The sequence below is a fragment of the Propithecus coquereli genome, unplaced genomic scaffold (assembly GCF_000956105.1).
Source record: "Propithecus coquereli isolate 6110/MARCELLA unplaced genomic scaffold, Pcoq_1.0 Scaffold223, whole genome shotgun sequence".
Lineage (NCBI taxonomy): Eukaryota > Metazoa > Chordata > Mammalia > Primates > Indriidae > Propithecus > Propithecus coquereli.
Window position 1 is genome coordinate 181,425 of NW_012147523.1, and position 20,516 is coordinate 201,940.

Sequence of the window (20,516 nt, forward strand, 5' to 3'; positions counted from 1 at the left end):
GCTAGCCCAAGGCTAGCTTATTTCAAACTCAGCCCACACTCAGCCCGGTTCCTGCCCAGAGTTAATCTGTACGTATCTGCCACTCCTCTTAGCAAAGTGTTCTAAGAGGTGTGCATTAAGCTTGTTGTCAAGCAGGAAAAAAAAGAGCAAGGCTGGGGGCTGCCCTGTATGGTTTGCGCAGGTTGTGCGATATGCAAATGGCTCCCTCTAGAGGTGGGAGAACTCTGAAAACACTGACAAAGGTAGGTTTAGGGTGGGGAGAAGGTCTACCTTACTTGATAGGTTCTTCCCAGATTTATCTGATCTCTTACAAATAGCAGCGCTCAACACTCTGACAGTCCGTGGAGTGCAAGGTCACTGGAAAGGCTGATGCTTTCTGGGTTGTCGCGCTTATTGTCCTCACTGCAGGGGTTTCAGAACTCAAAAAGGGGATAACAACAGAAAGGGCCTCCAACACTTCATTCACATTTTCACTTGTGAGCTTTCTGGAAGGTGCTGAAGCTGCCCGGGTCACAACAGGAAACTGGATGTGGCCATGGAGTGCGAGCAAAGCCTCTGCCTTAATAATTGCACTGAACCTTCTTCCGAGACCTTTAAGGAAAGCCCAGTCCACAGTAAATTGCGGGAAGGCCAATCCCTTCACTACCAATTTAATGCTAAGAGCCGATGACGTTCATCAAATCTGACAGCGTTTTGGTAAAAGACGGCTCTGTTGATTAGGCCGCTGTCCACCCAAGTATTACAAGGCTGGGGAAGCCATAAATCTTAATCCACTGATAGCAGCAGAAAGATCTAAGGCCCAGAAGTGGTGAGGGAGAAAGGACAGTACGAGCAAGGCCCATACATCACCACCGGCCCATCCCACAGGAAAGGCAGCGGCTCGGAAGCCCCACACAGCCAGCGTCATCAGCCTCCCCAAGCCCCCTGAACCTGAGAGTCTTGGGAAGGGTTTTATGGGTGGAGCGCGTCAACCTCTTGGCCAGCAGCCAACGTTTGGTGACGCTGTGACCTTCAGCTCCAGGGATCCTCAGAGTTGGGTGCCTTTTGGGCAGCTCTACCCAAAAGCGCTTCCTTGTTGCTGGGCAAGACCACAGAAGGGGCATCCCTTCTACTGAAGAAGGCAACTGTGTCTGGCTTGGTCAGTGGACATGGGACGTGTGGCTCGAGAGAGTTCCGGGGGACACCACGGGAAACCCGGCAAGATGGCCGGTAGGAGAGAAGGGAGCTTGTGACAGGGAGGAAACGGTGCTGTGCTGGCTGTGAGAAAGGCAGTGGCTGCAGGTGCTCACTGTCTTGTGACCACTGTCAGACCACTGTCCCCTCCTGACCCGGCCATGCCCCGTGTGAATATACAAGGTGACCGTGTGGCCCCGCTGGTCCCTCTAGGTGGGCCCTGCCCTATGGGAGAAACCCCGAGACTGGGAGAGGGCTGTGGACCCTCGCCTGATGGAGTGGTTTTGGAGAAGTGGCCACTGGCCATCGGGGACTTGGTTGCCTTGACCACTCTGCCTACCGCTGGCTGTCTCCAAGCATAGAGGAGCCATCCAAAAGGGCTAGGACGGAAAGATCGTCTTCCTCGCTATGCTGTGGGCTCCAGACTGTCTCCTTGTGCTTTCTACCCTGGAGAAACTGAACTCCACTTGTTGGGGCCACAGGAAAGCATTCCAGTCCTTCTCCCTCACGACAGCAGTAACAGTGTAGTTGGCACACTGAGTCTCTTTCCTATCTCCAGCCCCCTTGCCTGGAAGCTATGGGACAAGGGGCAATGCTAGGACAGGCAGGACAGCTTCAGATGACCTGGCCCCACCTCTGGTCACAGCCCATGGGCTGGCAGGCGATGGAGGGGTAGTCCAGGCTAACCAGCCGGCACTCCAGACCATGACCTGGTAACAAAGATGAGCTGAGAGATTCAGACTGTCTCTCTCTCGGAAACTTTCTACAAACCAGTTTGGAGGGAGTGAAAACCTTGCCTAGAGAAGGCTTGATGGGTCAGGTGAACACTGAAGGTATGAGTCAGCAGAAGCTGGGGGACAGGGAACGGAGGTGCGAGGAGAGGGGGGTTGTGGAAGGTTGGTAGGGAGCCAGGAGCTGCATCAGGCTCCCGGGGAGCCTCTCCCTGCACATAGCAGTGGGGACCTTCCCATGACACGGACCCAGACATCGTGCTTTCCTGGGGAGTCCTCGCATTTGACTGAAACTCAAACTCCTTCCCGTGGTCTTCTAGGCCCTGCCTGATCGGCCCCTCCTACTTGCAGCCCTGACCCCCACCCCCACCTGCTCCCCCTTCCGCACTGGCTACCACGCCTCTCAGCTCGTGCCCGCTGCCCGTTGCCCTGGCTGTGCCCTCACCTGGGAGACTCTCCCCCCACCCCCCGATCTCAGGGCAGGTCTCAGCTGAGACATGTCCCCTTGGGAGGCCTTGCTGCCCACCCTTGCTAAAGTGACTCTTCCTGCAGACGCAGTGTGGCCCATGCCCCTGCTCGCTGTCTACCTACCTGTCTGCTCTGGCCATGTGCCTTCCCACCCCCTCCCTGCAAACGTGAGCTCCAGGAGGGCAGAGCCTGGCCGGCCTTACTCACTGCTCTGACCCCAGCACCCGTAAGTGTCCAAAACTTAGTAAGTGATCACAGAATGAAGGAAGTAACACATGAATGAGTAAAGGAACCCAGTGGCGTGAAAAGCCCTGTGGTCTCCAGGCCAAGCCACCCTCACCATCTGCGGTCAGTACTGTTCAGTGACTTCTGTGCCAGGCTCTGCTTGAACCTCTCTACAAACACTGCTAGCTCGATCCTCGTTAACTTCCTGTTGAGGCAGGGACCATTATGAACTCCACTGGGCAAGTGAGAAAGCAGGCACCGAGGGGTTAAGCGGCTCAGCCAAGACCAGACCATACAACCAGTAAGGGGTGGAGCCGAGGTTTGAACCTGGGCTGCTGGGTTCCAGAGTCTGTGCTCCGAACCATTGCTCTGGACTTGTCTGTCACCTGCTGCCAGGTGCTCCCAACTGAGGCAGCAGACAGCCCCTGCTGACCAACCACCTGTGACACACACTACACACATTCCCCATCAGTAGCCCTGGGAGGTTTCATCGATGGTTAAACCAAAGCTTAGGGAGGTTGCATTGCCGGCTCCAGGGCACACAGCTAGTGAGCCAGTGGGAAATGGAAGCAGGAGATAAGAGAAACAGCCACCCAAGCATGATACCACTGGCCTCACCACTGGAGCGCTAGGGAGTGGTGGGGACTGCGACAAACGGGAGGGCTCCTGCCCTGTCCAAAGGGGTCAGCCACGACTCCGCTCTTGCTGCTGGCTGCCTAATGGGAAGAAGGGGGCCAGATCTTTCCATTTTTTTCCAGGGAAGTAGGAATATAGATTTTTTTATATGTATGAAATCTTTTGAATTTAAATGTTGGTAAGTGACCAAAAGTCTTTTTGCAAACTGTGTGAGTCCAAAAAAACATTATCTGGAAGCAAGTTTGACCCACAGACTTCAAGTTGTTAACCTCTGGACTCCCCCAGGCCTGCCCTCCACATGTTTGAAATCAGTTGTCGCACCCTCCTCCCAGGTAAGCAGTCCCCATGTCTTTACAGCGGGAACTTCAAGGGCAGGAACTGAGCCTTCTTGGATTTTTTTTTTTTTTTTTAACCCCAGAGCCCTGCACAGTGCCTGGGCTCTGGCAGGTGCCAATAAAGGTCTGTTACATTAATGGCTGATTTCTTTCATGACATGCATTCGAGCCCACTCACCACTCGGGAATGCTCCCTGGTTTGTCTGTATCTCTGAGGGGTGGCCCCAAAGGCCCATTTGTGGGAGGAGCAGAGTTCACGTAGCACCTGTCACTCGGCGCCCATCCCGCTCCCATCCTAGGGGGCCTGGCTGAGTGGCAGAGGCAGAAAGCAACTGCGTTTCCAGGCTCCCTGGCAGCCTAGGTGGTGGGTGTGATTTAGGTTCAGCCTCACATGTGACAGGGAAAGCAGAAGTGAGGGGAGGAGATGAAGGGGACAGAGGTTGGCTGATCTGTGCTGAGCACCGTCATGGAGGTGACAGGTTTTTCAACACTGTCCCTGACTTGCTAGCCAGGCTACGGGGCAGGGGTCAACTTTTCTTTGCACTGTTGCTCTAGCAGGCCCGGGGTCACTCGGAGGCCGACAGCGGTGGCAGTTGCTCCCTGATTCCTGGGTCGCACCTAAGGGGATGCTTCCTGATGTGGATCCTGTGCCTTCCTGACCGTCCCCGCCGCAGGCCAGGGCTAAGCGACTGTGCTTTCTGGGCACCAACCTGGAGGCCCAGCCTACAGCCCACCCCTCAGCCAGCCCAAGGATTTTGTAAGCAACTGACTCCCCGCATCGGTTCCTTTCTGCTTAAAATAGCCCCAGTGTCTCTGTAGTTAGACACTGGCTAACCCCAGACTGATATGGCATAGAAGGACAATTACAGCCCTCAAGGCATCAGGAAGCCAGGAAATTAGCTATGATTAGGCCCTGTGAAGTGTGGGACCACAAGGAGAGGCAGGAGAGGGATGCTAATTAATCTTAGGCCAAGTCTTTTAAATTGCACAGACTCTGGGGCAGCCATTAAGCCACAGTCTAAGACACAAATACGGCTCCTGATAATAGAAGGCTCTCAAAACAACTGGAAGAACTGTCTTAAGTGGGAAGTGGAGAAAGGCCTCATTAACGACAAATTAATATTCATTGCTGGGGACAAAAGGAGGCCTCCAGGCTGTGTGCCCTCTAGGCCTTGCTCATCAGCACTCGGATAAGGCAGGAACACCCTTCCCCATTTAATCACAGACTTGCGAATGCCTGGTGAGGAAAAGGAAAGATCACAGGGTTTGCCTTCACAGGTCCGGGGTTCAAGTCCCAGCCTACCCTCTTCCCTTAGTAGCTATGTGACTCTGAGCGAGTCACCTTACCCCTCTGGGCCTCAATTTCTTCAGTAGCACAATGGGGACATTTCCTGACCTAACAGGGTTATGGTAAAGGTGGCTGGGCCCATAAGGCACACGAAAGCATTTACCGTAGACCCATCCATTTGGCACCGTGTAAAATATTATACAGCAGTAGTTCTCAATCTTGGCGAACACAAGATTAATAATAACAATAATTTTTAAAAACCCACTGCTTAAGCCTCATGAAGTCAGAATCTCTGAGGGTGGGGCCTGGGCACCTGTATTTTAAAACCTCCCCAGGTGATTCAAATGTGCAATCAGGGCTGAGACACACCGCACCCAGGTAAGGCGTCAGTGACTGCAAGGTCAGGTCTCAAGGGCTGTAGGAGCAAGGACACAGAACCTGGAGCGGAAGATCTGAGTTTGAATCTTGATTCTGCCACTTCTTAGCTGTTCACCTTGGAAAAATCATAGAACTTTTCTGAGCTTCCACCTCCTCTGCTTCCTAAAAAGAGGGACACCACTGAAACTTAGGGCTGCTGGGAGGGCAAAGGAGGAGTCCTGTAGGAGCTGAGCCCACGCCTCGTACCCAGGGGAGGTGCTCCGAAATGTAAGCTTCTGACACAGCAGCAACCCAAACTGGCATCTCAGTTCCATGGGGCAGGGGCTCTGTCTCACTCACCCACTGTATCCCTGGCATCTAAGACCGTGTCTGACACATAGTAGGTGCTCAATGAAAAACTGCTGTATGAATGGGTTATCATGATGGGGCTCTGAGTCTGACCTTCTTACATGCCTGAGTGGGGCCAGGGCGCCCCAGCCAGAAGGGAGGACCATGCAGCAGAGAGAGGACTCTTCAGAGGCTGGTTCCACATGCTAAAAGGCTCCACTGCAGTGCCCAGCCAGACCCACATCCTGCCTATGGGGTTTTCAATGCCCTCATTCTATTTCTGTTCCCACGACAACCCCACACCCCTTATTCTAAAGTGTGAGCTGGGGCAACAGTCTTGACTCTGCCCTTGGTTTCCAGACCTGGTGCCATCCTCGGCGCTGAACTTTACTGGGGGCCGTCCGTGAATTGCGTCTTAAGGCTTCTTCAGCTTCTCGAAACAGGGTTCTTCGTCCGTAATCTGCACCAGAGATGAGGGAAGGAGACTTGGTAAGGCACCGACGACAAGCTCGCACTTACGGATTGTTTTGTGACTTATACCTAAAATGCATGTCAGTGTGCCCAAAGTCGCACATATGATAATATTCACTATAGCACTGCGTGTAGCAACAAAACATTAGAAAACAAACTCAGTGCCCAGCAAAAAGAAAATGGGTAAATAAGTCCTAGCACATCCATGCCATGCAATAATATGTATAATGTACAGCCAAATCAGGCAGATCTATACATACAAAGAACAATCTCCAAGATGTAGGAGCAAGGTACAGGACAGTATACACAAGAGGTCCATTTGTGTAGTAGAGGGTAGAGGGTGAAGATATTTGTTCAATGAATGAATGAATGTACTGCTGGTGCTCCAAGGACACAGAATCCTATTGTCTGTTGCCCCTTGAAACCTGGACCAGGGAAGGCCTAATTCTAAAGAGCAGCAGGTTTGCCCTGCCTCCTCCACCAGGAAAGCTAGGAGAGCCATTGGTTTCCCTCTTTGCCCTGGGGACTAGGAAGCTAATGCTAAATTCCATGTTGAACTGCAGTGGCTCTCCTAGGAAAACATTTTGGAACATTCCTTTCTCCTCCTATCCTTTTGTTGTTGTTTTGACTTTTACTATCTATTAATGCTTGGGATCTTACCCTATCTGTGAAGCCAGAATTAGAGTAACACAAATTAAAGTTACTGTGTTCTACTTTACATTTCTCATGTCATTTAATTTTCCTGGCAAGTCTGCAGGGTGGGCAAAATTATTCCCATTTTATGGGAAACCGAGGGTCAGAGAAGTTCCAATTGCCTAAGGTCTCAAAGATCGAATGTGGCAGAACAGGGCTCCTTCAAATACGGCTCTGCTTCATTCCAAATCCTCTTCTTGTAACTTGTGGCCTCTCACACGAGCCACTGGCCTCTCACACGAGGCGGGCTGCCTTGCAGGGTGCTCTGACACACCCTAGGGATAGGCACCCTCCTTAGTCCTAAGAAATTAAAATCCTAAGCTTCCCAACTGACTGAATGGACCCCAGTTGGCCTAGGGGACCCTGGAACTAAGCTCCCTATCAGAAAGGTCAGACAAACCTCATTATGCCCCCTTCCTTTTGGAGTTTAGACATAATAATTAACCAGCATTAATGTTAAAATAGAGATCATAAGACTGACAAAACAGACTCTTTGTGATAATAAGACACCAAATTAAAAATAAGACATAAGGCCATGTAAGGCAAGGGTTAATCCATGCCTTACAATCCATAAAATCTAGTTAACAGGTCTTTTTTTTGCTGGCGTGGTTTTTTTTGCTGGCGTGGTTATCACATAATAGATAACAGACCCCCTTATCTTAACTTAGGCATTCCTTCCTACTGACTCCAAATTTTCAGACAAAGCTTAGCTCTCTCAAACAAGTGTCAATTAAAGAATCTCTAAATCCACCTTTGACTTGTAAGCCGCCACTTCAAGATATCCAGCTTTTTCGGGTCAAACCAACGTATACCTTCCATGTACTGTTTTATGTCTTTGCCTATAACTCCCGCCTCCCTGAAATGTGCAAAACCAAGCTGTAATCTGACCACCTCAGGGCCACTTACTCAAGGTTCCTTGGGTTCGTGTATCCCTGGGCCACAGTTACTCATATTAGCTCAGAATAAGCGTCTTTAAATTATTGTACAGTTTGGTTTCTTTCCATTAACAGTACCATTTTAAAGACGAGCAAAGGCACAAAGAGACAAAGTGGCTTCCCCATGGTAACCTGACTCCATGAGCTGTGCCATTTCATTCATTCAACTGCCAAATCATTTTTGGTGCCTACCCTACGCCAGACACTGCGATGGGTGCTTTTCCAGTACATTCTTGGGCTTCCCGTGCTTTTCTTAGGGGACACATGAAATTGATTTAAAGTATGCAGGATATGGATTAACTAAACGCAGAAATGAACGGTGGATTCAAATATTACACAGAGGTCAGATACCAGAGTTAAGACCTATCAAGTGAAAATCAGATATAATCCAAAATTGCACAAGAAATTTTCTTAAAGTACTGACACTTGAAATGCAGAAAATGTAAAAGCTAGGAATTTACTGCTCTGGACCCTTTGCTCTGGGCTGGTAGAGGCCAAAACTAGTTTAAAAAGAAATAAACAGGCTGGGCGCGGTGGCTCACGCCTGTAATCCTAGCACTCTGGGAGGCTGAAGCAGGAGGATCACTTGAGCTCAGAAGTTCAAGACCAGCCTGAGCAAGAGCGAGACTCCGTCTCTACTAAAAATAGAAAAATCAGCTGGGCATGCACCTATAGTCCCAGCTATTTAGGAGGCTGACGCAGGAGGATCACTTGAGCCCAAGAGTTGGAGGTTGCAGTGAGCTATGATGATGCCACTGCACTCTATCCAGGGTGATGGAGCGAGACTGTCTCGAAAAAAAAAAAAGGAATAAACAGGATTTCTCGTTTTTAATCTCATGCTCTCTTTCTGGCCAAGTGGGTATAGTTAACTTGTGTTCATTAGCTAGTTATCTGCTGGTAAATTCATGCGCACGGGATGGAGTTTCATGGTCCCTAATTAATTTTAACTAACGGAGCTGCTGCTCCGCCTGGAGGCCCTGCACTCACCACGTGTCCCCTCGGCATGCGAGGCGCTTCTGGAGAAGTCGGGGTGAACGGCTTTCCGTGGTGAGTTCTTCAGCTCAGAATTGGCCCCGTTCACGTAGACAGAGAAACCTTGCTCCAAGTGCTCCAGCCTCAATTGCACGGGGTCCTTGGCTTTCAACTGCTTTAATATCCTGCAAGAGAAATGATCGCTTGCACCTCATCGTATGAGAGTCTGGGCGGCTGCCACCCCCAAGCCAGGAGTGAACTGCTGTTCTGAGGGTGAAGCGTGCCCAATCAGAGGCTGGGGGACGTGTGCCCAGCTGTTTGTCTGCAAACAGCCTCTAAAGAGGCCCATGACACACACAGAGAAGCAGCGAGGGGGAGACTGTTTGGGGACCCTGCAGGGAAGTTTCTGCTCTCGTTCTAAGGCTCAAATACACGTTAGCAAAAATAAACACACAGCCCTGCCCCGTGGTGGCTGAGGCAGAGAGGGGGCATATGTGTGCATCCTGCTATCACACAACCTGGATTTTCTGAGATGATCCCAATTTTATGCAATTGCACTCTGTGTGGATAGTGAAAATTTGTTTGACATGTAACAAAAGGTGGCGTAGGGTCTAAGGCTTTGCGAGAGGGATTTCACATAACACATTTACCAATCAGAAAACATCCCTCGCAAGACTGGGCAGGCTAATTTTTTGCTTCAGTGAATATATGTGTTCTCAAACACTCACCCTTGATATCTCAAATGGCATCATTTCGTATTCTATTGCAGTTAAAAAATATATCCGTATTTGATTATAGGTGTTTGTTCAAGATTAATGATATGATTATCACATCCTTTGGCTAAAAGGGTCTTGGCATGCATGTGGCCAGGTCTTTAATTTAGCTTTCACTAAAGCCCATCCTCACGCTTCGAACTTGGTCCATTTCCCACTCCGGACATTCCATTGCCATAAACAGTGCACGGTGTCCTTTTTAGCCCCCTCCAAACTGCTTCCATGTGACAGTAAACTCTCCAGTATCTTTACAAACACCTATACCCACCCCCACAACTAGATTTATACAGACAACCAACCAACGCAGCAACAAGTGTGAATCTTCTTTAGTAATTAAAGAAGTACCTACCAAATGAGCAAAATTTAAATTTTAAAAAACAATAGCAGTCACATAAAAGGTGTGTGCTGTGTGCCAAACTCTGTTGTACATACATAGACAGTTAATTCTCATTATTTGCTGTAGATGTGGCCTAGAAAGCCACCGAGAATAAGGAATTAGTGAATACTGAACCATTGCTTCTAGCGGAAATACAGGATTAGGTTCCTGAGAGTCTGTGGTCACATTTTCACGAACCGATCACCACACAACCTTGTTTTATGCGTGCTTCTGTTCAAAGACGCCCTCTTGCACTGCTGATTCATTCACACTGAGCTCGCAGTCAAAAGCATCGCAACTCATGCCTGAACAAAGCTGACCTAATACACGTATTTTCTTCATGAGGCACATCACAGCCTTCTTGTGCTTGGGAACCCTGGACAGCATTCCTGCAGTATGTCTGGGGGCCGATTTAAACAGAGAAATCATCAAGAAAAAGCACAAAAATGTGAAAAACGTGGTATTAGGTCTACCTCGAAAAGGACACTTGTTTACACCGAAAGAAGGTAGCAAAGTGTTGCCTGGTTCTACCTCAGCTGGGAACGTGAGAGTCAGGTGACTACAATTTTTTGCTGCTCTGCACGTATCTGTGAATGACTGAAAATGCACAGGAATGGACCGTGGGGTTACAGGTAAGCTGCAGTGAGTAGGCAGATTCACAGATATGGAATCCGAGAATGAGAATCAACTGTATTAAGACATTGACCTCCGCGACAACCCTATGGGGCAGCAGTCCCCAACCTTTTTGGCACCAGGGACCGGTTTCATGGAAGACAATTTTTCCATGGATTGGCGGGGGATGGTTTTGGGATGATGCAAGCACATTATATTTATTGTGCAGTCAGACCTCTCTGCTAATGATAATCTGTATTTGCAGCCGCTCCCCAGCGCTAGCATCACCGCCTCAGCTCCACCCCAGATCATCAGGCATTAGTTCTCATAAGGAGCCACAACCTAGATCCCTCCCATGCGCAGTTTATGGTAGGGTTTGCTCCTATGAGGATCCAATGCCACTGGTGATCTGACAGGAAGCAGAGCCCAGGCGGTGCTGCGAGCCATGGGGAGCGGCTGCAAATACAGATGAAGCTTCCCTCGCTTGCCCCTCACTTCCACTGTGCGGCCCGGTTCCTAACGGTCCACAGACTGGTACCGGTCCGCGGCCCAGGGGTTGGGGACAGCAGCTATAGGATAATTACTTTTATTATCCCCACTTAGCAGATAAGGAGACTGAGGCAAAGAGAGGTTAAGTAATTTGCCCAAAGTCACACAGCGGGTCCGTGGCAGGGCAAGCATGCAAACTTAGGCAATCCAGGGTCTTCACCACAACAAAGACAACATCTAAAGCTATCAAGATGCTGTTGAAATTGGCAAACCTAGACATTGCTTGTAACTCACAGCACCTTGTTGGACGTAATATGAAAATATAGAAAATGCTATGTGGGTCTTTCCCCAGGAAGCACATTCTGGAAATTGTTCCTGAGCAAGAAGATGGATAGTGTTTAGTCATAACAAAACCCTGAAAATAACCCAAATGTCCAACACCAGGTAGGAGGAAGCTGGGATATTGTGCGGCTGTTAAAATCTTGAAGACTGTGTAGAAACATGGGGGATTGTTTGTGATCCGTCCAGAGAGGGATGAAAAAATGGTACATACATGGCAAAAGCAAAGTTGGACAAAAGTGAGTTTCTGGCCCCAGAGTGGAAGGTGATAGATGTTAAAATGAAATCGGTTGTTGAGGTAAGGTGATGGCATTGTGTGTGATTTCTTTGTTTATTTTTAAATGTTTCTTTAGCGGCTGATACATCCGTCTTTTCAACAATTGCGGCAGGAGCATTTATTACAAAGTGCTTATCTCTTCCAGCCTTGGAAGCCTGGGAGACGCCTGATTGTTGGGCGACAACATAAAACAGAAGGAAAACACAAGTAACTAAGAGACAATTTCCAAACATGGCATAGCTATGCTCGCTGGAGCAAACCATCAAGGGACGCCGGGGGCCACCAGCAGTCTCCGGGGAGAGGAGAGAGCAGGAGCCCACATCCTGGGAGGCCCTGTGGCGGGGCGGGGCAGGAAATCTGATCACCCAAGCAGAGAGCCCGCCTCAACTTCTCTGCCTGCCCTCTGATGCCACGTTAACAGTCTCCGCATCCAGTTACCCGGGACCCAGGGCTGGCACTCCACGTGTGCCTCTCCTTAAACAGAATGATTTATGAAAATGTGGATTTATGAAACTGATAAATTAGTAGATAATTATTCAGACTGTGAAAGGAACTGCTAAAGGAACTCCCCCTACTGCAGCTGAGAGCATCAGTAATATTCAGGTGGCATCGAAGAAAAGTGTGTTTTTTAATTGATAGCCTACTTTGCATAAAAAGCTGTCCTGGGTGCAGAGGATTCAGATAAATCAGAGTCAGTTCCTGCCCCATCTAAAATCGAGCCCTGCCACCTTCTACTCTCTTCCCGGTTTGAGTTTTTTCACGGCGCACATAACACGCCGCCTGACATTATACTATGCTTTATCTGTGCATTTGTCTATACTCCATCCCTCCCTCCCCACTGCAATCCGAGCCCCTGGGCACAGGCATCCTCCTGTCGGCCATGGTGAGGAACGATGGGGAATGCTCTCAATGCCTATTTCTGCAACAAGTGGCCCCAAGGAACTCAAGGTCTAGCAGGAGACATGACTGAGTATACTACTGTTCACAGGTATCATTTTCCTGGTGCATGTCACAGCCACCATTTCCATTTTACCTGACGTTTAGAGTCACCTGTGCAGAGCTCCTTTGCACGGATGAGGAAGTGGAGGCTCAGCGAGTTAGGAGCACAGGGTGTCATGGGGGAGTGTGTGACTGGGGACCTATGTGGTTGAGGGCTGGGGTGGTCGGGGAGGACTGTCCCCGTCATGGGCCACCACGGCAGGGACCCAGATGGTGAGGAGGACCTGGGGAGCACACAGGGCAGGGCCTGATTGTGACTAGACTTCTGTCTCTGGCCTCTGAGCGGTGTGGTTGCCATGGCATGCAGATGAGCCACGTGGTTCCACCAGACCTCAGTCATCTCAAGGGTCAACCTAGGAGTTCTCCCAGGGTCAGCCCTGGATATCGACTTGGAGAGAAGGCATGTTTAATATTAAGAGGACAATCATGATGACCATGATCACTGACTTGGCTGGTGGGATGACTGTGGGATTATTTCATCCTCCAATGGCCCTGGGACTTAGGTTCCACCATTGGCCTGTTTTATCAGGAAGCCACAGAAGCAGCTGAGCCTAGATTTACGTTCTGGCCCGTAGTAAGCCACCACCCAGGTGGGGCTGCAGAGCCTGTGCTCTCACCTGCCCCATTCTGCTGCTCTTGCCTCCAGCCCCAGGCATCACGCAACAGGGGCTCTGAGCAAGGAGCAGAGGAGGGAGCAACGGCTCCCAGCTGGGGCTTCCCTGGAGCTGGTGGCACTTGAGTCCAGTCTTGAAAGATGACGAGGGAGGCGGGAGGGGTACGTCTGCCATTCCTCCCCAGGACCTGGGCGGCCCACAGGATGCCCCACAGAACAGCGTCTGTGCAGGTCGAGGTGGTGCAGCGTGGAGGACAGAGCTCAGCACGAAAGGCTCTGATGACAAAACGGGACGCTGGGTTAAAGCTGCAACTCAGAGAGTGGCCGTGCAAAGCCCCCATGGTGCTGGCTTTCTCCTTCCTTCTCTCTGCCTGAATCTGCTCTTGGGGCAGATTTTCCTGTAAGTTTCCCTCAAATGACTCTTTTCAAGGACCAAGTGATAATAGCATCGCTGGATTCTTAGATCTGGTGGACAAATCTGTGTCCACTCTCTGCAATCTCGAGGTGTCTATGACAGCCCCTCTCGGTGGCCATCACCTCTTCAGATACAGGGGTCCTCATCTTTTCAGTCCATACTCATATCTCGGCCCTTTGATCACGTTGCTTGCTCTTTCACGAATCTTGTTGGGTGTGATCATATCTTTCACGACATTGAGTGACCCGAATCACTGAGAGCCCGCTGGGACAGGCGGCTGGGAGGGTTTGTGCCGGGGGCGGGTGGGGCTGTCACATCTCCAGAGCCTCCCTCTTTGTCCCCCCTGCCCTGATCCTTTCCTAGGAGCACATGATCACTTTCTGCTCCTACTGGCAAAGTTATAGGTGGCCTCGTGCTTACCCTGCCACTACCCAGGGAGTTCCTCAAGGGTGAGGATTGTGTGGTAGACACCTGTCTTTTTGCTGCCTAGTATCCCCCATCCTCCAGACAATGCCCCTCCAATTTCCTCTGGGTCCAGCTATACTCCTTCTCTTACTCCGTGTGGTTTGGCTGGGACTGACTCCACTGCCCAATTTAGTGGGGTGGCCACAGAGTAGCCAGTAGGACTATGCCACCTAACCACACACACGGAGTGATTGGTTCAGGATGAGAATGCAGCCAAGCCAGGCCAATGGGAGCCTCCTCAGCACTTCTGCTCGAAGTACTAGGAAAGAAATGCTCTCTGCCCTTTGAAGCAGGATGTAAGTAGGGGCTTCCACTAGCTGTCTTGGTCATTGTGAGGGAAGCACCTACCTGAGAATGACTCCAACATGGGAAAACAAAGGCAAGAGATGGACAATGATTGATTTTGGTGACATAATTTAAGCACCTTGATCCAGCTATGCCTGAAGCAAGAGTTTCTGCTAGATTTCTTAATTTCATGAGCCAACAAGTTTCCCAGCTGCTTAAGCCTGCTCACCTTGGGTTTCTGTCCCTTACAATTAAAAGAACGCTAACTAATACAACCTGTGCCTTCTTCATCACCGTGTTGACCTTTGTGCTAATGGTAACGCCGGGCACGTATAAGGTACTCAATGAAATCCTCCTGAGTGAATGGAAGAATGTTACCCAGCATCTATGGCAGCTGTGTTCTGGGCAGACCCCTGCTAAGAATTCACTCCAGTGATTGCGTAGCCCAGACAAACAGCCTGAGTCTTCATCTCCCTCAATGCCCACTGTAAAGCTCAGAGGCTGGTTTTTGACCTGTCATAAAACTAGGTTTCCGAGTAAATTGCAGTGTATTCCCACAAAATCCCTCCTTAGTGAACTTTACGGCCTTTGGCAACCCGATCAGTTTTCTCTCCTCTTGATTATTTATGACAATGTCAAACCAAACCTAAAGCACAGCCCAGCTCCACCACTTCCTACTGTGGGACCCGGGGCAAGTTGCTCACTCCTCTGGGACTCTACTTCCTTGTCTGTAAAATGGGTGCAATAACCCTATCTGCCTCCCTGGGTAGTGTGCAGATAAAGCGAAATGGCGGGGCCAAGCGCCCAGCACGTGGCTGGTACTCTGCAAAAGTTTCCTTTGAGGCTTGGCTCACCCTTAGCTCACGGCATTCCTGTTCTCTACAGGGCTCCATCTGAAGGAGTTTCTCTCCCTCTGTACCTTCTAACGTCCCATTACTAAGACAGCTCCTCTCAGTGGCAACACATCGCCCCTCCAAATTTTATGGCAACTCCCTTTTGACATAGTTTTTAATTGCCTTTGTGTTGCAACCTTGTCTCTGAAAATTCTCATTTATGCTATCAGCCAGTACCTCTCTGCACACTTATTGATCCCTTGATTAATGAGAAACAATTTGCTCATAAGGAACTATGACAGTCTCTCCCCAGCCAAGTCACATGTAGATGATTAAATGATCACCCAGGTGTTTGGTGGCACCATCCAGCCTGCCAGAAACTGAATAAAAACATCCTACTCCGTGGCATTAATGATGACAAAAACCCACGTTGGTCTAATCAGCACAAGCCTTCGCTATTCTAGTTCGAGGTTGGCGCTGGGATGGCGGGAGATGAGCGCAGAGCAGCTGGGCACAGAGGACACCATCGTGGCGTTTCTAGCAGGTCCCAGAGAGTTTATCTATTCAGAAGTTCTCCACCAGGGATGGTGCTGCCTCGCTGGGGCAGGTATCTGGAAAGTGGGCAGGTGTTGTTGTCACAGATACTGGGGGACTCAATGGAATTTAGTAAAGGAGCCAGGGGGCAGGGATGCTGAACTCCTACTACAATGCACCGGACTATCCTGTACCACAAAGACTTGTCCCACCCAACATGCCACCAGGGCCCCTTTCGACACCAGTAGGAGTCCAATCGGTGAGACAAGAGCTGAATCCACACTCAGGATGACACTACCTCCCCTACCAAGACTCTTGTCTGCAAGACTCCAAGCCCCTTCCCATAACACAAGGGTCCACATTAGTACCCAGCTGGTTTCCTCCCTCTCATCCAGCCAGTTTTGTGGGCCTGCAGTGTTCTGTTTGTTTTGTGCTTTCATTCGAATTCATTACCAACATTTTAAAACTCAAGAGATTTCACAACACAAATCTAGGTTTCAGCTTCTCCGGCAAACCTAGAAGACCTGGAGCCCAGGGGATGTGTTCCCACAAACAACCGGCCTGAGCTGAGCAGCTTGGAGATGAGAGCTCCAGGTGCCCACTGCCCCCCTGAGCTGGCTTCACTCACGGTCTGGCATCTCCTAGAATTTGAGTTTGCAAGTCCAGCTTACTGCAAGGTTCAAGGCCTGAAGCCAAACCACAGGGAATTGAAAATGAACCCTCCCTCTCATCCCTGCAAAGGAACCGAGGAGGTGACGCCTCTTTCAAACCAGGCCGCAACGCATTGACCTTGATCACTAAACATCGCACCTATTGCATGCTTTTTCAAGAACCAGCACTCCAGAGACAAAATCAGTCCTAACTTTAAATGACATATCGACCAACTTCAAACACAAATGTAAAATGACTCCCTCTTTACGTAACAGGACATGATTATAGGCTCAGGTTTCAAGAGACCGTCAAAGCCTGCAGACCGGGCTAGTCAGGTGACTCTTGCACAAGCCCTGCCAAATTCAAGCTTTTCTTGCAATCCTACCTTCTCCCACAACAGAAGCAGGGTGGCAAAAGGCAGCACTTACACGTCGAACAGTTCGCAACAGCTCAATCCAAAGACGCAATTAAATCAGTGAATGGAGAAACAGGAGCTGAGATTGCAGATCACGTTCTAAGCCTCTGCATCCTATTTCTACATGAAACGGGGCCTGCATGCTGTTAATAAATCTAAATAGATTTTTATTTGTGGCTAATATTAAGGGCTGCCATCGAGCGGCTTCATCTTACCGGTTCCTCTGCTGAAGCAATATTAAATACTCATCATGTTTCTCATCAAAGTCTGTCACCATGTCCTTAGTGTAACCCTGAAACGAAGAAACAAAGCAGTGTGATAGCGGAATGCAGGGAAGCACTGACTCAGAGCCCAGGGCCCTGCCACACAGGCACAGGAAGCCGAGAGGCAGAGGCTGGCCTGTGACGAAGGCCCAGCTCCCTGGGCCCATCACTCCGGCGACCCAGAGCCCCAGAGACTGTCTGATGGCCCAGTGGGGCTTAGGCGTACGCAACTTTAATAATCTACGAGAAGGAGAAGGTCAACTCCCCAGTCTCGCTACTGTATCCTCCTCCTGTGCCCCATAAAGTCAAGGGCTCTGACGAGGTTTGGGCTTTACTGTTTTCTCAACACTCGTCATTTAGTTATCTCAATTGTCATAACCAGATGCAACGCAAATCCGTTGTTTAGAAGGGGATCCATTTTCCCCTTGCCATTGCAAGAGAAGTGCAGGTGTATGTTAAACAATGCAGTCATTACAGAAACATCTGGCCCAGAGAGCGAAGGCACGCTGGAGGTGGGCATTCGCCGTTCTGCTCCTCCTAGTCTCACAACAGGGCGTGGATTTCCTTTAAGGAACCATTCAGCCCCTTTTAGTTCATTGGCTTCCTTAGGTGCCCCTGAAAGTGCCTTTGTGCTCCTCTTGGGTCACATGACCTTGGCCTTGCCAATCAGCATAGTTTTTCCCCAGCCACACCGAGTCACTGTTTCGGGAGTGAACCATGATCCAAGCCAGCCCTAGGACTTTGCCGATACTCTTGGGAAAGAGCTGCACTCTTTCCACTCGGGTGCTGAGCCAATGAGATGCTGGCCTGGAATTATCTGAGTATGAAGCCAATACAAAAGACAGCAGATCCAAGAGACTGGAGAGGAACGGATTGCTAATGACATCATTTGAGTCTCTGGATCCACCCATGCATGAAGAAGTATCTGGACGATTCAGTTATTGCTTTAGAAGTTTCAGCTGAGTTTCTGTCATATGTAGCTAAAAGAATTTTAAGTAATATGCCATAATCTAACCATCAGAGATAACCCCTATTATAATTTATTACAGCCTTAAAGACGGATAATTAATGTGTAATAAATGTTGTATATTTAAAGTGGACATATATATATACTGGTCAAACCTCCACTATAATTTGATATCTATTCCTCTGAATGTTTTCTTCGTTCATAATATACATATATACATATGTATACACAAACATACACCTTCTTTTAAACAAAAATGGGATCATACCATAAACAATGCTTTGCGATCTACTGTCTCTTAAATAACTTTTTGCCAAGTAATGGACTAAAGATACAACATCAACTTGGTACTGGTCTCAAGTTATAGCAAATTAGAGGGATTAAGTTTTAAACGGCAAGTAGGACATTTGTAACAAATGCAATTTGTGTAGGAATCTTAATGATTCCTACATGGGGAGGAATTCCTTCCATGGGGAGAAGAGAGAGAGGAAAAAAATAATCTCCATCATTCTCTTCTTCTTAAAACCTCACTTTAACCCATTATCTTACTAGAACCCTACCCAAGAGTGACCCAGGACCACCTTAACTAAATGTCATGGTCCTTTTCCTCATTCTTTCCAACTGCTGCAGGCCACGGGGAATTCCAAACCCAGATTCTCTCCCTTGGCACCTGCGGTACTGAATGAGCCTCCCCACCTTCCCACGTGGCTTTCTGCCTGTGCCTTCTCCAGCCACCCTTCCTCCTTTGCCCTTGGTTGTAGACAGTCTGTCTGTCTGTCTCTCTCTCCATCTCACCTGTCTTGAGTCTCTCTCCCTGTCTTCACTTCTCCCTCCGATTACAAGGAAACAGGGCCCTCTGGATGGGGAGCCCAGACAGTCACTCCCAGACCAGGCTGACAGCCTGGTCCTCCTTTTGCCTCCTGTTCCCTGCAGGCCCCCAGGTTGCTGCCATTTCCTTAACTCTTCCCCTGTCACCCCCACTTTGCCTCCCCAACACCCCTCTCTCTAGACTGACTTGGGAACAGGATGTGGTACCTTCATCTTCTCTCCTCATGTCTCTGAAACATCTGAGTTTTATTGGGGCTTTCCTGCCAGCCAGTCTGACCAACCAGGAAGTGAGCAATAGTAAGAAAGAGTGATATTATGAAATTATAAGGAATTTTTTAAGAAAACCAAAATAGCAATAAGCTTTCTCTGCTCTTTTATTTTCCTGGCTTCCTGAGATTCCCAAAGAAGTTCCTCTGTCCTCCCCTGGGACTGAACCCTGCCTCACCCTGAGTGCAAGAACAGTACATGAGACCTCAGCCCTCGGGAGAGCTGCTTTGCACGATGCTGGGTCTGGGGAGGAGTCTCAGTTCCTTCCAGAATAACAACACATGTATTGTGCGAACAGTTTACGCAGCGTTTCCAAATACATGATTCTCCTTTGATCTTCACAGCAGCCCTTGAAGTAGTTATTATTACCCCATTTAAGATACAAGGAAATCCATCCCATGCATCTTCCCGGAACACAGATCCCACTCCCTGGCAATTTACATAACCATTTTGAAATATTAAAATGACCGTTGCTATATTACGGTATGGAATGAAACATTTGATGACATTTTTAGATGAAATATGGGACTTCAAAGAGATGTCAGCTTGTGCTGGGCCGCCTTGGGCTTTCACCTCAACCCCTCCAGGGAATGCATTTTTCTCCTCCACCGGGAGGGGGATGTCATCAGAGAGACTTGAACAGGAGCATCCATCCATCCCCACTTCCTACCAGCTCTGTGATGTGCATATAAATCACCTGGGAATTGTGGCAAAATGCAGATTCTAATTCAGGAGGACTGGGAGGTGCCCACGTCGGTATTATTTTTTTTCCTAGAGACAGGGTCTTGCTCTGCCACCCAGGCTGGAGTTCAGTGGTGCAATCGTAGCTCACTGTAACCTTGGACTCCTGGGCTCGGGCAATCCTCCTACCTCAGCCTTCTCAGTAGCTGGGGCTACAGTCTGTGCCACCACACTTGGCTAATTTTTTTTTCATTTTAGAGATGGGGTCTTACTATGTTGCCCAGTCTGGTCTTGAACTCCTGATCTCAAATGATTCTCCCATCTCTGCCTCCCAAAGTGCTGGAATTACAGCCCAGCCTGTAATCCCACACCTGGCCCCAAGTGTGCACCTCTAACAAGCTCCCCGCTAATGCCCAGGGACCATACTTTGAGTAGCAAGGCCCCAGACTACCCAATCTTATTTCTCACTATTCACGACACCCCACCTCCAGTTAGATTATCTTTGAACTTGAGCTGGGAAGAACATGAGCTTTGGAGTCCAGGCCTGGCTCCAACTCCCAATACTGCCACTTAATTTATCTATAGAATGGGGGCAATGCCAGTACTTGTCTGGTTGGACTTTTCTTTGCCTTACAGGGTCAAACAAGGGACGAATACAGTAACAGTGGCAAGGTCTTAGCACAATACCTGGCACTTACAAAGTTCTCAGTGAACATCCATTATATTCACATTTCTAGAGCTCCAATACTGAAATAGCACTATTCCAGCCCCTCCCTCCCCACCCCATGCTCACTCCTAACCT

The 20,516-nt window shown here is 49.3% G+C and overlaps 1 protein-coding gene across 1 annotated transcript in view; it reads right to left on the reverse strand.

Moving 5' to 3' along the window:
• Positions 1–20,516, reverse strand: part of KIAA0556 (KIAA0556 ortholog) — a 184,872-nt gene that overhangs the window by 122,988 nt on the left and 41,368 nt on the right. The window contains exons 3-5 of the mRNA XM_012644954.1: positions 16,924–17,000; positions 8,648–8,817; positions 5,924–6,021 (exon numbers count right to left, since the gene is read on the reverse strand). Coding sequence (XP_012500408.1) covers positions 5,924–6,021; positions 8,648–8,817; positions 16,924–17,000 — 345 coding nt within the window. The remainder of the gene's footprint in view (positions 1–5,923; positions 6,022–8,647; positions 8,818–16,923; positions 17,001–20,516) is intronic.